The sequence below is a fragment of the Amphiprion ocellaris genome, chromosome 12 (genome assembly GCF_022539595.1).
Source record: "Amphiprion ocellaris isolate individual 3 ecotype Okinawa chromosome 12, ASM2253959v1, whole genome shotgun sequence".
Classification (NCBI taxonomy): Eukaryota; Metazoa; Chordata; class Actinopteri; family Pomacentridae; genus Amphiprion; species Amphiprion ocellaris.
Genome location: NC_072777.1, coordinates 20246315 through 20263261, shown reverse-complemented (window position 1 = coordinate 20263261; position 16947 = coordinate 20246315). Strand labels below are relative to the sequence as shown.

General features: G+C 39.4%; 1 protein-coding gene across 2 annotated transcripts; it reads right to left on the bottom strand.

Moving 5' to 3' along the window:
- Positions 1-4712: 4712 nt before the first annotated feature.
- On the bottom strand, positions 4713-16886 carry hadhb (hydroxyacyl-CoA dehydrogenase trifunctional multienzyme complex subunit beta). Of its 2 annotated transcripts, none has more exons than XM_035943607.2 (16): positions 16821-16886; positions 14762-14834; positions 14510-14551; positions 14243-14339; positions 13988-14032; positions 11202-11301; positions 10906-10993; positions 10193-10380; positions 9878-10058; positions 8596-8717; positions 8176-8255; positions 8033-8080; positions 7753-7840; positions 5796-5870; positions 5319-5483; positions 4713-5118 (listed from the first exon to the last, which is right to left on the bottom strand). In XM_035943607.2, the coding sequence occupies exons 2-16, from the start codon at positions 14826-14828 to the stop codon at positions 5083-5085; spliced, it is 1422 nt and encodes a 473-aa protein (XP_035799500.2). In that variant the 5' UTR covers positions 14829-14834; positions 16821-16886; the 3' UTR covers positions 4713-5082. The 2 variants fall into 2 exon arrangements, with proteins under 2 accessions (XP_035799500.2, XP_054872226.1); XM_055016251.1 differs by lacking the exon at positions 16821-16886 and adding an exon at positions 15354-15409.
- Between the last annotated feature and the right edge of the window lie 61 nt (positions 16887-16947).

Below are 16947 nucleotides of genomic sequence, written 5' to 3'. Positions count from 1 at the left end.
GGTTTTGTATTTGCTGCTTGAGAGCAGTTTTGATCTTCTCAACTTCCAATAAAAACAAATTATGTCACAAAATGTACTATTGCATTAATGTTGTTCTTTAACTGATAATACTTGATTGTACAACCATAGCTACTGCAAATGTGTTTAACTCATGTCACCGTATCACCCATTTTAGGAGTCAAGTATCTCATATTGTTTTCTAGACTGAATGACTATATAAATTGTTGAAGTCTGTTGTTGAAGTCTGTTTTCGCATTATTTGGTTCCTTCCAGTATACTGTGGAGCTAACAAAGCTGTGAATGATGTTGACTTGTTGCTAACTGCAATGTAAGTTATATTTAACCAGCTCAAAAAATGAAAACAGTGTGACTTAAATACATTTATGAATAGTAGGAGCTTCAGATATTTCCTGTGTAAAGTCAATTTATCAGACAATCAGTTGTTATCCCACAAGTAAGCTAAGATTTGTGCTTGCTGGTTGTCTTTGGCTAAAACTGCAAAAATGCAATTATTTTTGTAAAATATAAATACCTGAATAATACTACAGCACAAATAAATTCTATTTAAAAAAGGAGATAGACATGAACAGATTTTTATGGAGTGAAAAGTTTTAATAAATACCAGCCCCACGTTGAAAAGGTCTACCTTAAAAAAAATCTTGTTGATGCTTTACTTTGGCTTTCTTTTTCATATGATCGTCTTTACATGCGTATTCTTGGGTTTTCTGAGATTCTTTCACTACCTCCAGGCATTCATATGCAACATTGGGAGTTGCATCTCACTGCAGGTATTTCTGGCTCTGGAGTTGCCGTGTCTCAACTGCAGCTACTTGTCCCACCAACTTGTCCTGTGTTCTCTGTTTTGTTGTCTATTTGTCTCTGCTTTCCTTTTCCCTCTCCCCTTCACCCTCTTCATGGCTGCCTTCTATGTACCTGGCTGGAAGGTCTTCTCCTGTTTAAAGGAACTTTTTCCTCTCCATTGTCCTGGTATGCTTAATCATTGGGGAAATTTTGGATTCCTTGGATTTTCCATGTAGAATTTTGTTGGGTCTTAATTGTCACTTTTAAATTAGGCAAATTAGTCACCAATAGATTGACTCCTATAAGTGCTGCGGCCATTTGAACCACGTTTAGTATGGATGTGGAAAAATATAGCCACTTAAGCACAATTATGGTATATAACCAGGAGGCTGAAAATCCTAATATGTGAGGAAGGCCCATGTGTGAACTGTCCAAGACAGCTTTGACAAGATCTCCTGCTCAGAAGACACTGTGCAAGACCATAATGTTCAGAACAGGCTGTACAAAGATTGTAGGAGGTTTTAATGTGAACATGACATGCAGTTTCTGAACATGAGGGGAGAATCAGGTGATTGTGATACAGTGGTGGGCCTATGATGCATGTGGGGTGGGGTTTAAGAATTTCTTTTTGAGTTCATGCATTGTGTGACATTGTGTAGTTATTCTTGAAACCAGCTTGGTTTGATTGTACTCTGTATATTGTACAACAAAACTACAAATGGATCAAAGATTTAAGACCTTGCTTATCTTTAAATAGCATTGAAATCATTCTGCTGGTCTGAGGAAATTAGTAGAGATGGTTTTGAGGTAAACTGATGTAGTATTTTGACAGTATAAAGAGCCACTGTGTTGTTTTATGACAATGTACTTGTACTGTTTTTTACTGTTTACATAGGAGCCATATGGAAAGTTTAAAAAAAAAATCTGAACCAAAAAAAAGACAAGCACTTTTACTGTAATATGTGAAAATAGACACCCATGGACTTCAATAATTTCCAAGTCTTGCTTTGCTAATGTTGCTAATTTGCCATAAATTATGTACATTATGTAATACAGCAACACAACAGACAGCAGTAAAAATGTGTAATTATCTGTGTAAAAGGCTAACTAGCTGACTTTATGTTAAGCTTATAATGTTATGCAATAGCCTATTAACTTGCCGTGGCACTAGTTAGTTACTTTGAACTCTTCACTATTGTCGTCAGGAATTTTTAAAAACATCAATAATCCCAGGCCCTCCTATTGCAAAATCAAAACGGTTTTGTTTTTTTTACCTAAAAAAGGTATTTTCTTGCATAATTAACTAGCTTTTATTGACCGACATTCCTCTTAGGGGGGCGTGCTATTTCAGTTTCCTGCTATTCTTACAAGTCAAAAATGAAACTTTCGTCTTGTTTTCGAAGTGCAGCCATAATTTCGTAAAGAACACATTCCATTAGTAGTGAGTTTTGTTTAGTGAAACTGAATGAACCCCGGGCTGCAGCCTGTTTCCTGCTGCTGGCTGCGGCACTTACAGTAGCTGCACTCAGACTTACTGACGCACTGTGTGAGCGCGCGGAGCAGGTGGAAGAAGAGGCGCGAGTCAAGTGCGGCTTTCAGCAGGTGCCGCCCCGCGTGAGCCGGCGAGGACGAGATGAAAGGTTCCGCTGCTCTCCGAGTCTCTCCCCGGCTCCCTCCTCCCTCCTCCCCGCGCCGCACCGACACACCGAGCCCCCCCGCACCCTCCCCGCCTCCCCGCGCGCTCGGTGAGGTAGATTTGTAGTGACAGCAGCGGGTGCATTCGCCAGTCATTCCCCATAAAAGGTTCCGTCTGATCAAAGCCCCGCTGAGGCAGGGAGAGGCAGGGAGGCGGCCCGCTATGTCGGTGTGTGTCTGCGTGTCTCCGGTGTCTCGCAGGGTTGAGGCGGTTTTGAAGCTTTATAAACACAAAACCCTCTCTGTCTATCTCCCTGCTATTTACATTTGAGCTCCGTTTTGCCTCGGCAGTAAAACATTGGTTTTATTCCCTCTGCCTGTAGCCTGTGTGACAGGCTCGGCTGCATTAATCAGCTCCTCCCGCTCAGAGTCAAGGATTTCTTAAAGTGGAAGAATTAAATCTTTAAATACATTTTAAACGCCAGTGTCTGACTGAAGTTATGTTAACAAGGCCGCAACCGGAGGTGTGTGTGTGTGTGTTGAGCAGATTCCCCGGTGAGCGCTGAGGGGATCGTACACACCAAAGCAGAGAGGAGGCAATGTGTTCATATGCATTTACCCATCCGCTGTCAATTAGACAAACACTTTAGCAGGTGTAAAAGTTCGGCTTTTTCCACAATATGAGCACCCAGATTTCAGGAACACACCAGCGCAACCTTAACTTTTAAGTCAGCTGCCAGTCATATTCCCAATTTTCCATATTCATGTTGTTTTAAATCACCAGGAAACCCGAGCATCCCTCTTTACCTCCTCATTAACATCAGTCGTCTCGTCAGAAGCAGACAGCATTATTCACCATCAATTAAGTGCACAGGAATCCAAAGCCAGTCTGCTGCTGACATATCTTAGTGCAGGGATGCAAATGCAAAAAAAATTTGGAAATGCAAATTTTGAAAGGTGTTTAAGACTAGACTGTACACCCTGTTTTCTGAAGCACAAAGCTTCCTATACATTGATCTTCTTTCTCCGAAAACACTTTCAGTCCCTGCTGAATAAAACATAGACCATCAACATTGCTTGAAGTTGTTGTCCATGCATGCAGGCCTCTTATCAGCAGAGTGCAGATTCTTTCAACCATGTTGTCAAAATGTCACAGAAAAAGTAAAATCACAGAGTAGCAGTGTTTCCGCATGTGACTAGAGCTGCAACAATTAACTAATTAGTTGTCAGCTATTAATCAATTATTTTGAAAATTGAGTAATTCTTGTAGAAAAAAGTAAAAATTCTGATTGGAGCCACTTAAGTGTGGGCATTTTCCCCATTTCTTTCCACCTCTAGCAAACTAAATACCTTCGGGTTGTGAAAAAAAAACATTAGTCATCTTTGGCTTTGTCAACATTTGTCACCATTTTCTGACATTTTAGAGACCAAACAACTAAACAATTAATGAAGAAAATTAAAATAATCATTAATTGGAGCCCTAATAAATGCAGTTAATTAAATCTTTGTCTGATTACTAGAAACATTTTAAATTTGGATATGAATGACCTGATCTAAATGTCATTTTAAAACATCTTTTTCAAAGTTAGAACAGGTTTGTTTCTACAACATGATAGAATTCTGTATTTTTGTCTTTTCGTACTGGTTTGAGTGGCTGGGGATCAGTTAACTAAGATGAGATTAATAAGGGATGAATATTTGAATGAAAATGTGCTGATGGCAGTGGGGTTGTTGTTTATGTGGGCAACCCACTTTTAATTAAATCAGACTAAAGCCCATCCATTATGAAATAAATTAACAGAGTTTTGAGCATTAAATTGTTAACACATTGCTTTTAATTGTTGCATATCATCCAAGTTTTGAAGTCCCTTTTTCATAATCATAAACACAAAGAGTCAGGATTACTGTCAATATCATTTCTCTACTGTTAACTTGAGGTGCCTACAACCTTGTTTTTGGTGAAATTTGGAGGGCATTACAGCATATTTCTTCAGTGGCTTCTTCTTGACCTACTATGATTTAAAGTGTACTTTATTTTTTCAAATGTCCTAAATCACTGCTTCTGTTTGATAAACAATACTTGCAAATATTCAAATTTTAGAAGTTGGATTCTTTGAATTTCTACTATTATTGCTTTTAACAACAGATGCATTTTAACTCCACAAATGATGACACAGAACAGAACGTAGCCATCATTCATGTTAGTTATACCTGAGCTTTTCAAGTCAGAATGTCTGCTGTGAAAAAGGTGAAAGAAACAACAACAGATCCAGAAATGCCTGATGTCAACATGGCCATCATCAAACTGGCACATTTAATTCGAACAGTTCGCAATAAAAAGAAATAGTACAGCGTATATAAACATTAGGATCACTGTGGCTCCAGCTGAGTGCTTCAACTTTGCTATATTACATTAGATTCAGTTACTGTGCAGACAAAACGCACCTCAACAACATTCTGTTTTAATTTAAAGCCTCTAAGCAATGAATTTAAACAAGATCTTTCAAACACCCACATACTGCATCTGACTCTTATTCTGACGAAGGCAAAATGGTGCTAATATGTACACTCGGTTGTCCAGATGTGAGTGTGTGTTTGTTTAGCCGTTGTAATGAAGATGAAGATCTAGTTGCAGATGGTGTTCTGTTACTGTGGGTAGGCCTCGATCACCATGGCATGCCCCTGGGAAACACAAGAAAAGACCACAAAAATGGGAAATATTGAAGAAATAATTTTTCAGTTCCCAGTCACATGATACTAGAGAACATTGTCATGTTATTTGGAGCACACAAGACAAAAATATTACAGTGAAGGTCACATTTCCCCAGAAAGCTAGGATCTGAAAAAAGGACAGATAGAAACAAAAAAGTTTGTGCCGTTACCTGTCCTCCAGCAGCACAAGCTGCCACCAGTCCGTACTGTCCTCCCTCCTTCTTCAGCCGGTGTGCCACTGTGGTTACCAGTCTGCAGCCAGTGGCACCGAACGGGTGACCCAAAGACAGAGAACCTCCCCACAGGTTGAACTTGTCCATGGAAGGAGTTCCAACCTGCACACACAACAGGCATTAAGTCAGGAGTGATATTTACACCTATACCATCAAAATTCAGGCTTTAGGTCAGATAAGTAACTTTCAATTTGAAAATCTATATCTACAATCTTGGGTATAAATTTAATGAAGTTACAATGTTACCACAAAAATACCAGTAAAAAAAATACATTTTGCGGTACAATACTTTCACATTAAATTGATTATCTTGGCCAAAAATTGCATACATCTCTTGCAGTACGTTGCAAACATCAGATGTGCTGCATGGATCTGTTGTGAGAAAAAGTGCAGCTGACCATCAGCTATCTTTACCTTTGATTTCCTGCCCATGTATGTCTGAGCAAACCAGTCTGAGTCCATAGCCTTCAGATTTGCCATTATCTGACCCTGGAAAACACACAAGTATATATCAACAGAGTTACCATAGAAACCACGATTAAGATTGATTTCTTCTGATTCAACAGGGCGAATATGAAGCAGTCCTGCCAAGTTGTACTCCAGCAAGTGAGGAACATACACTGAACAACCACAACATTAAGACCACTTTGAGGTGAAGTGAATAACACTGATTATGTCATTACATTACAACATGTTCCTGGGAAATCCTGGTCCCTGATAGTCATGTGGATGTTACTTTGACACTTAGCACCCACCTAAACGTTGTTGTAAACCAATCACATTCTACGACAAGAAAAGTACTCAGAGAGCCAGTCCTTCACCAAGGCTGCTCAGTCGTTGTATGATTTCCGATGGATAAGTCCTGATAAGTCCGCAGCGGAGGATTTGTAGTAGGATCGTAATCATGTGATCATCAGCAAGCAGCTGACATACCGTTCACTTGTTGTCATAGTTACAGTAACCACTGTCTCGCAATGATTCAGAAATCTTCAACAAATCCATGGATCCAGACTATAAGCTGCATCACTGCCAAAATCTAATCACTTGGTCCTTGTGTCATTTCTGACCTTCCCCGAAAATTTCATTCAAATCCGTTAGTCCGTTTTTGAGTAATGTTGCGCACAGACAGAAGGACAGACTGACAAATGTACGGCGATCATCACAAAGGGGCAGTGGTGGCGCAATGGTTAAGTCTTTGGACTACTGATCAGAAGGTCAGAGGTTCAAGCCCCGATGTGGCCACTGTTGGGCCCTTGAGCAAGGCCCTTAACCCTTCCTGCTCCAGGGGCGCTGTACCGCGGCTGACCCGTCGCTCTGACTACCCCAATTGGGGAGATATGCGAAAATCAGAATTTCCCCTCGTGGGATTAATAAGGGATAATTTAAAAAAAAAAAAAAAAAAAAAAAAAAAAAAAACTTTGCCACATTCCTTAGCAGAGCAATGACACTCCCTGGTCCCAGCAGCCCCCGACTGCATTACAGTGCACCCAAGAACAAAACAAAGATCCCAAAATGCTGACCCACCCTCCACAGATCCCAATCTGAATGAGCATCATGGGATGTACAGGAATAAGCCCAATATAGACAGGGGCCCGCCCTACAATCCACAGAACCCAAAGGATTTACCAACATTTCAATGTCACACACTACAGGACATCCTCAGAATGGTTGCATGAGGATGACCTATACGGATGGTTTTATGGTTGTGGCTGATTGGTGTATGTACATAACACTGTGAAGTTGCATTAAGGCAGGCACACTCACACACATTGACAGAATCCAGTTAATTGATGTTGGAGATGGACATACTGACCCCAAGCAGCTTCTAGGTGCTTTTTGCTACTGTAACTTTTTTACTCACTGTAGGCTCATCTTTCAATACAATATAAAGTACATATTGAAGAATTGACAATAAAGCTGAGTTTGACTTGACTTTGACTTGACTAAAGTCCTAAATCTCTATCCAAACAGCGCAACCATGGCTAGAAGCAGATTGATTGCAATTGAGTAAAGGCTTCTCAGTTGTGCCATGGAGAGCAGAATGTTTTTGTTTATTACAGAATCTGGTTTCTGCAAACTGACATGTAGAGTTGGGTGATACTGATGAAATATCTTAGTAGCTATCTTATCTTAGGTTGATTTTCCAGATGAAACTGACAGTAATGACTAAAGCATGATTACCCACACAATCTGAAGATTGTCTATGTTTTTACAGTTTCGTGCTCAGATGAATGGTGTAGTTTTAGCGCTCTTTAGTAGAATAACAAGCCCTTCAGACCCACCAGTGGCTTTTGCGTTTCAGAGGCTTAAGCTTAATACAGAACACAAGCTCGCAACATGTTGTTTTCCGTATTCTATTGTGATAACTTACTGCGAATGCCTCATGAAACTCAAAGACATCGATGTCACTCATGGACAGGCCAGCCCGTTCCAGGACTTTAGGTGTGCTGTATGTTGGCCTGAAAGAGTCAAACACAGCAAGTGTGAAACTAAAAACAGAATAACTTCTTTTTCCATTCCTCATAAACAACCACAAGTCAAACTGTTGGTCTTCAAAGAAACCACGGTCCTCAATCTCACTTTTAAATAAAATGGAGAAAAGCATTATCAGTTGGCTTTTACTCTGTCAGGAAAATAGCAAGAGCACTTACCCCAAAAGCAGCTGATCTTTAGGGTCCTGTGAAACATAGACGAAGTCTCTGCCAGGATGAAAGAATTATGTAGATGAGCATATCACCTAAAATAGCATTGTTTTATGGAATTAAGACTGCTCTATCAAACAGAGTTCAGATACCTGAGATAGGCTTTAGGCTTGTACCCCATAGCCAAAGCTTTCTCTTCAGACATGATCAGCACAGCAGAGGCACCGTCAGTCTGAGAACACACAAACAAGCAGTTTACTTAGAGTTAGGGCGCTTTAAGTTCAAGACTAAGGAATACATTTCAATGTGTGTGACAGACACTGAAAATCAGGACAAAGTTTGAGCAAGTCTATACAATTTTCTTCTTAAGCATAAAAAGGTATTTAAAAGTGCAAAGAAAGCTTTGGATAGCTGAAAAAAACATAGAATATCATCAAAGAAACTGTAATGGTACTTTGCTTTTTGCACTTAACACACAGAAACAGATGCTATCTCTGCTGACGGCATTTTAAATCCAAGAAGGAGGAATTAAAAAAATTGATAGTGGTGTAGGGCCCGATGTGTGTGTTTACCAGGAAAGAAGAATTGGCTGCAGTGACTGTGCCATGAGGTTTAATAAAGGCAGGCTTTAGTTTGGCCATTTGCTCCATGGATGATGGTCGTATGCCGTTGTCTTTTGACACAATATCACGGCCTGGAGGGGAGACACAAATGTATGGTCATTTTACCTCCTGCAGCTGTTTGCTCAAAATAAATAGTTCAGCTGAAATTGAACTATTAGTTGAGGCTTCACATGGGATTAGAACTATCAATTTCTAAGTATTTATTAACCAAATGCACCACCATGTCCGACTGATAATATAGGCTAGCAATGCAAATCATGAACAAATTACTAAATTGATAATCAGCATGCTTGTCGATCAATAACTGAATAGTTGATAACACGAAGAAAACTCAAAGTATATCATTCTGCTTCGAATGTGGCTTTTGACATGACATGGTCGCTCCAACGGTGCACATAATCCATCACTAGGTCAAAGTGACACTCTTATTTGTCAGCACCTAAGACTTTTGTTGTTTTGTTTTTGTATTCTAAAATCTTGCTTCATCTTCTTTTCAGCTTCATTTGTTGACTCCACCATGACTCCTGACAGCTGTGGTAAATCCCAGGGCCCACAGTTTTGCTTTGTCTGTCCACTGCAATATTAAAACTGCCTCCTTCCGCATCATTTGTGTTTGGTCCTACTGGATCCCAATGCAGTGATCTACTACAAATTTTGTAGGTCTTTATATTGTCTTAATGCTCCGAGTAAAGAAAACCTGTGATTGGCAAAAATCTCCAATCTGGGCTTGATTTTCTCAGGTATGGCTAGTGTATTCTCTGACCAATTCAATTACAATATGCTTGAGGGTTATCATAGAATTTTTACCCTGTGATGCCAATTTTTTTTTCAGCTTTAATTAACCAACCACTTACAATTCGATCGTGTAGAGCTTTAAGATTCTGAAATATATTGTGTAAACAGTTAAAAAATCAAATGTAGGGGATTTTGCCAGAAAAAAAAAACAAAAACATTTTCCAACTAACTTTCTGTTAAATTGGTCATTTTTGACATCTACACACAACTTACAATATCACTACATGCTTCTAACTAGCAACTTTAAAACAAAGCCAGTGCAGAGAATGCAATGAGGCACAGACAAATAGCATTAGTTAACTACAAACATGTAAGCAATTACAGTTGAGAACACAACCATCAATACAATTCAAGAAAACTAGAACAATATCCCGCTCTTAACTTTTTAAAGTGCATCACCGAGAGTGTCATTTAGAAGGTGAAGCAGTGTGTTTACCTGGCACTTTAAAAGAGATGACATCCTCCAACAGCCCACTTTCCTGTGCCTTTTTGGCCAGACTGTGTGATCGCACAGCAAACTCATCCTGTTCCACTCTGGAAACCCCAAACGCAGCAGCCAGACGATCGGCACTGTGGCCCATCGTCTCTGCTGTGGAGAACTCTGCCACAGCAGGAAGCTACACACGATAAAAGATTCAGGATGAAATACTATGCTGTATGTGAGTGATAAAAGAGCAGAATTTCATTTTTGATGCTGCATGCAGCTTTAGAATCAATTTAACAAACTCAGAGTGGTTAAGTGAATATATACCTCTGGAGAGAGGTGTGCCATCCGGATGCTGCCAATGAGACTGAGCTTCTGGCCAAGAGTCTTTGCCTTGTTGAGGGACAGCATAGTCTTCCTCATCTTACGGCTGTGACGGATTGGGACGTCGGACATGAACTCCACTCCGCCTGCCACAACAGCGTCACACTGACCTGCAGCAATCAGACCAACAGCTGGAGAGAAGGAAGCAGAAGAAAGAGGAAAATAAAGGTTAACAAAGAGGGAACAATAACAAAAACATAATGGGAGATGTAAAAAATAACAATAAACATGTAGATTCCTGTTTTTTTTCCTACTGTTCTTAACATAGTGTATGTGCCTTACTGTAATGACATGAGCACCCATCTGATCTCAGGCCCCTGCTGGATCCCCCTCCATTATTCCCCTATCATTGTCATGAGGCATCTAAATAGTTTGTTATGACTCCTCATCTCCGTCCTGCCCAGATGCTTGTGTATGATGGAGTATTTTGAAGGTGAAGATAAGCTAGTATGCTTTTTTGTTTTGCATTGATTTTTGCAGTCCCACTTCTCACAACAGCAGCATACAACAACAAAAATCACATAAAACAATCTGACTGTTTTTGCAGCTATAATGTAGGACTGCCTATATTATGTATAATCATGATTATTGCCCAGCCTAAAATATCCAGTAGCAAATGGAAGAGGTTGGTGAAGACACTTCTTTCTACAGCATACCTGAAGTCATTGCCTGGTTGGAAGAGATGCAAGCCATGGTGACGGTGTGAGCTGGGATCTTGTCAGAAAAACCTGCACCCATTGCTGCCTAAAATCACAGTTAAAAATGAAGGGGAAGCACTTTACACACAGATACCACTTTTACCAATGTGCATTTGCAAAGGATGGTCATGACTGTTTTCCAGTATGCAGTATCCAGTCATGCTTAGCACAAGGCTTACAGAGGTGAAGCGTCACATGCTATAACCACTTTGGAGTGTAAATGTGTGTGCTGGTGTGTGTGTGTGTCTGTGTACCTCTCTTGCTACATTGCTGGTTTTGACCTCCTGAATGACTGTTCCATAGATGATGTAGTCCACAGCATCTTTGGGTACACCTGTCCTGTTTAACAGTCCCCTACACAAACAGAATGGAAAATCAGAGAAAGAGATGACAATAGAATTAGAGCAGAAAAAACTGACTCCTGAATAAATGTATTACTTGACAGGGGACAAAAGCAAAACCTTTTCAACAAAATATATGGACTCAACACACCCCATCACAGATCTGTCAGGTCATTGCTCCAGTGTATCTCTGCTTTGTCTAAACTTGCACTTTAAGTCATTTACAGTCAGTTTTGCCTAAACATAGCATCTGAATGTCACTTACACTGGATAGAACTGAAGTTATGTACCGTGCTGTGAAAATAATCAGTCTTCTATTTTTGCATATATTTTTTAAACACTTTCAACATTTAAATGCTTCAGATGATCAAACTAATATTTAGATTTATTTAAAATTAGACAGATAACCCACACAACGCAAAATGCATTTTTTAAATAGTGATTTACTGAAGATTCATTAAAAACCTGTATCACCCCTGTGAATTAGTAATTGCTCTCTGAAACCTAATAACTGGTTGGTCCCTTGGCAGCAACAACAGCAGTTAAATGCTTGTTACAGCTTGTGATCAGTCTTTTACATCACCATGGATGAATTATGACCCACTCTTCTCTACAGAATAGTTTTAATTCGGCCACATTAGATGGTTTTAGATCATGAACTGTCTTTTTAAAGTCTTGCCACAGCATCTCAATTTAATTCAAGTCCAGACTTTGACTTGGCCACTCCAAAACCTTAATTTTGTTCTTTTTGAGCTCCCTAGAGGTGCACTTGCTTGTGTGCTTTGGATCCTTGTCATTCTCCATAAACCATCTGTGTTTGAGCTTTAGGTCCTGAACTGATGGTGGATATTCTCCATCAGGATTTTCTGGTAGAAAGCAGAATTCATGGCTCCATCACAAGCTGTCCAGGTCCTGTGGAAGCAAAGCAGCACCAAACCACCACACTACCGACACTATATTTTACTGTTGGTATCATGTTCTTCTGTGGAATGCAGAATTAGCTTTACACTAGATGTAAGGGACCCATGCCTTCCAAAAAGTTCCACCTTTGACTCATCAGTCCACAGTATGTTATCCCAGAAGTCTTGGGGCTCATCTAGATGTGTGTTTTTTCAAATACCTTTATGTTCTTTTTGGTCAGTAGTGGTTTGTGCCTTGCAACTCTCCCATGGGTATTATTTTTGTCCTGTGTCTTTCTTATTGTGGAATCATGCAAGCGGACCTTACACTTCTTATGAAGTTTGTCTGGGGTCTTTTGTGACCTCCTGGATTAGATGCCGACGTGGTCTTGGAGAAATGTTGGTAGGCTGGCCACTCCTGGGAAGGTTCTCCACTGTTCCGTGTTTCTCCAATTGTGGATAATGTCTCTCATTGTGGTTCTCTGGAGTCCCAGAGCCTCAGCAATGACTTTGATAAATGTCAGTGACTGGTTCTCATCTGTTCTTCAATCTCCTTCGAAGGCGGAATCGTGCTGCTTTTTGAGACCCTTCAGCTACTTCGCAATGCCAGAGAGGTTCTATTTAAGTGATGTTTAGATTCAACAAGTCTGGCAGTAATCATATATTAGTGTGGCTGGTGAGACTGAACCCAAGTGAAAATGATATGAATGAACCATTTGATAGATTGGTAGCTAAGGGGGCAAGGTGGGGCTGGACAGCATTTTTCCTTCAATAAATGAAATAATTATTTAAGAACTACATTTTGTGTTTTCTTGGGTTGTCTTTGTCTTATATTAAAATTAGCTTGATGATCTGAAACATTAAACTGTGACAAATACACAAAAATAGAGTTTTTTTCAGAGTACTCTATGTAACTTTGCCAACTATATCAGCTTGTGATAGCTTTTGTTTCATTTGCATGACCCACAGAGTTTTTCTTAGTATCAATACCTGAAAGCAGTAAAAGTGATTTTATTCTTTCACCATCTCCACATTTTCTGAGAGTCAAGATGGAGATTCAGAGTCGTCTTACCCTCTTACCCTCAAACCTATCAGCTGGTTTGAAAGAAATGTGGTCTTTGAAATATAAATGACCATCGTGGCATACTTCAGAGCCACAAAATGTAAAAACAGAAAGAATTGTCGGATTTTTGCTTTCCAATGGTTATTGAACTACTCATCTGTGACCCACTGTTCTGTCAGTAAAATTATCCGAATTATGTTACGACAAAATCACTTTACTCTACATATCTTAAACAAAAACCTTCACCAACTGCTTACACTAAACAGATACTGTAAAAAAGTAAAAATTCAGTGCTCCTTGGCACAATGGTGACGCCACTAATGACTCGAATGTGACCAACAGTCCTATAACAAAACATCAGTGACTATTTGGATGAACTTTGTTGAACTGAACTGCAGGCTGTGTTCATACAAAGCAGATAGGAGAAAAGGACTGGGAACAAATTAAAAATGTAAGTGGTAAAAATATGTATATGTAGTATGTAGAGACACCATTTCTTTCAAAGTATTGGTAACACTTGTGGGCACTTGTAAAAGTGTTGTACATGTTGATTTCCAGATGTTTTCAATTTTGGTAAAATGAATAATCAAACAAAATCAACTTTTGTTTTATCTTTTTTATGGTTTATGGTATTCTAAGTGTCTGATACTGTAGATTTATATATTTATGGCATTAATAAATTGCCTAATGGTGGGTTCTTTAGTGTGATAACACAATAAATACAACAACAGACTTACTGCAGAGCTGCTCTGGCCAGGTCATGGGGCATTAGGTCGACATACCTGCAAACACAAACCAGACAAGTTTTCATTTCAAGGCAGAGAACTCTTCAATGAAGTTTTCACTGACAAGACAGCATTTAAATGAAAAGTATTCATTTTGCTTTTCTGATCACCAGAAAATGTGAAAAGTGTTCTTATGAACATCGTGAATGTGTGTGGCCACAGGCTCAGGGAGCGAACTAAGCCGTAAAAAAAAGAGCAGAGACTTACGTGGTTCCAGACAGCAGGAAAGGGGTTCGAACTCCCTCCACCAACACAATGTTCTTCACACCAGGGCGAGCCAGTGTCTTCTTGCTCTTTGTTTGAACTGAGGAATATTAGAAACAGTAATAGGTTGATAGATTAACACTTGTGAATAAGAATTCACCTACTAGAGGAAGGTAAATAAATTCAAGGATTTGATGTGCAGCTAAAATGTAAAACTATGTAATCCATACACGACAACAATGTGGACTTCTACTCAGAGTAATAACTTACCCTGAGCCTGAAGTGGGGCCGTCGCACTGAGAGAGCGTGCACCTGAGACACACAGAGAAAAATATAAAAATATTGCTCATCAATTTAAAAGCACTTTATGACTTTATAACGATTATTTGATGATGACAAGCCGCTGTGACGTGGCTTGTATTTCTATATCCTCTGTTGTTCGGAAGAGATTTTTTTCCCATGGTATAGATATATTGTAGAATTTGTTAAACTGTTGAACAACTGAGGAAGAAGACATCTTACCAAATCGCATTGCCCAAGAGTGGCTGACAGAGCAGCTCCGCATGGAGTTCAGCAACATGGAAGCCATTATGTTCTAGAAGGAGAAAAATTGTTTCAGTGGAGGTTTCATTCAATGCTTTAAAAATATTATAAGAACATATAGGCTCCTGATATTTCAGGATTTCTTCAGAAAAATTGCGGAATACTTGAGTTTCTGTGTATGAATGCACGTGCAATTTTTACTTTATTCCTGAAAGTGCACCATCCATGTGTACAGTACACATCAGAAGTGAGTACACCACTGTGCAATCTCACTTAAGTATCAAATAATTCAATGAAAGATAGCAGCGCTTAACACATTTCTGGAAAGATGACAATCTTTACCATCTGCTCTATGCAGGAGGGACTGTGTTGCTCCACCTTTCTATTCAAAACACCCCAAAAGTTTTATATTGGATTCAAGTCAGGTAACATACTTAGTTTTCACTTTTTTCTTCTTTAGAAAATCTTGTGTGATTTTGGCAGTGTCCTTTGGATCTATACCATTCTGGAATATTCCTTTCTGTCAAGCTTTAACAGACTGGGAGTTATCCTGTCAGTACAGTATCCTTACGTTATCGCAGCTGTTTCCACTGCTTGCGCCAGACATTCACCGTGGTAGTCCTAGGCAGGTTCATGCAAAACATGAATAAATGTCTTTTACCTCAACATTTTATTAATTAATATATTTTAAAATATACATATTTTAAAGAGGACAGTACTATGGCCTATTCTATAACCGTGTGATTACTGCTGCAACTGTGTTTCCACTGATTTTTAGTTGGCCACTGATCCTCTCATATCTTTTTCCATCTTTGCTATGTTTGACTATCAGATTTTTCAGTTCCTCTAACACTTCTCTTGAGTGTGGAACCATGATGCAGATATGCAGATAGATATAGATCATAGGTCCAAACTGAGAAAGTTCTGGTAGCGTTTCATAGCTATGATCATGCAGTTAGATTAAGTGGAAAACACAAGTACAGACAATTTTATTTTAATGATCACAGATTTCATTTGTGCCTCAGTGATCTCAAGTGTATTTATTTTTGTACTCAACTTTTATTTTGAGGCATGTATTTTCAATATAGTCTTTGCAAAGCAAAGTTATTTTTCATGAGAGGAAATACTCGACTTCAACTCAGATGCAGTTACTGAAAGGTGACAATTTTGAACCGTCTGACATTCAAGTGGTCTTGTACAGAGATGTAGAAGTTCACTTCTGAAGTACACTGTTTATGTGCCATCATTATTATCACGGGATTGTTCAGCCTAGAGTGTGACATAACCACACTCCCAGGTAATACGCAGATCCACTTCTGTAGGCAAAAGTTCAGCTGTGATGTGAATGTCTGACCCACACTAGACGTAATAAACCATCCCTGATTGACTGTTTATAATTAGTCAACTCTGTCGTATGACTACATAGATTTGGTGACAAAAAATATGGGATCAAACATGATGGGTCATTTGCATTCAGCTTCAATTAATATATACCATCTATTATGGACAACAGCTGGTGAATAGGGCGAACTCAATGTGCAACGCATACACATGCTAAATATAACCTTACGGACAAGCAGCTACCCGTTAAAAGGCAAATAAGCCATAAATTTCTTGATAGCATTTATGTTACTTATTTTCTTATTATGTGGGTCAATGAGACATATCACTGACGGTCACCCTGCCACCCCCTTCCCCGTCTCTGACCCTTCACCTAGATTCTCAAGCAGAAGAATGACAGTGACAGAAATACACAATCACGGGGCTTGCAAAAGAGCAAAACTGCCTACAGATCGACAGAATACTTTACTCCTTCAAGTAACGTTTAAAACAATCAAAAATAACAGCAACAATGTCAAGGAATGACACTGGACGCTGGGTGCAGCTAATAAACCTAGCTAGCTAAATGTTAGCTTAAGTTTAACTAACAGTAAACTGTCACCAGGCCTGGAATGAAGGAACGCGTGTGCAGAGTTCATATAGCGCCTTTTCTCTTTCTGCTTTTATCATTAACACTGACTACAGAGTTCCAGCTTACTTGTTTTTGTGTTGTGTCGTTGCTCGCACCAGTTCTCTGTCGGACGATCGGCCAGACTCTGCAGGACTACAAAAAACACATTTGAGGACCTACTCAACGATCAAGCTGACCAAAAATGTGCCTGAAA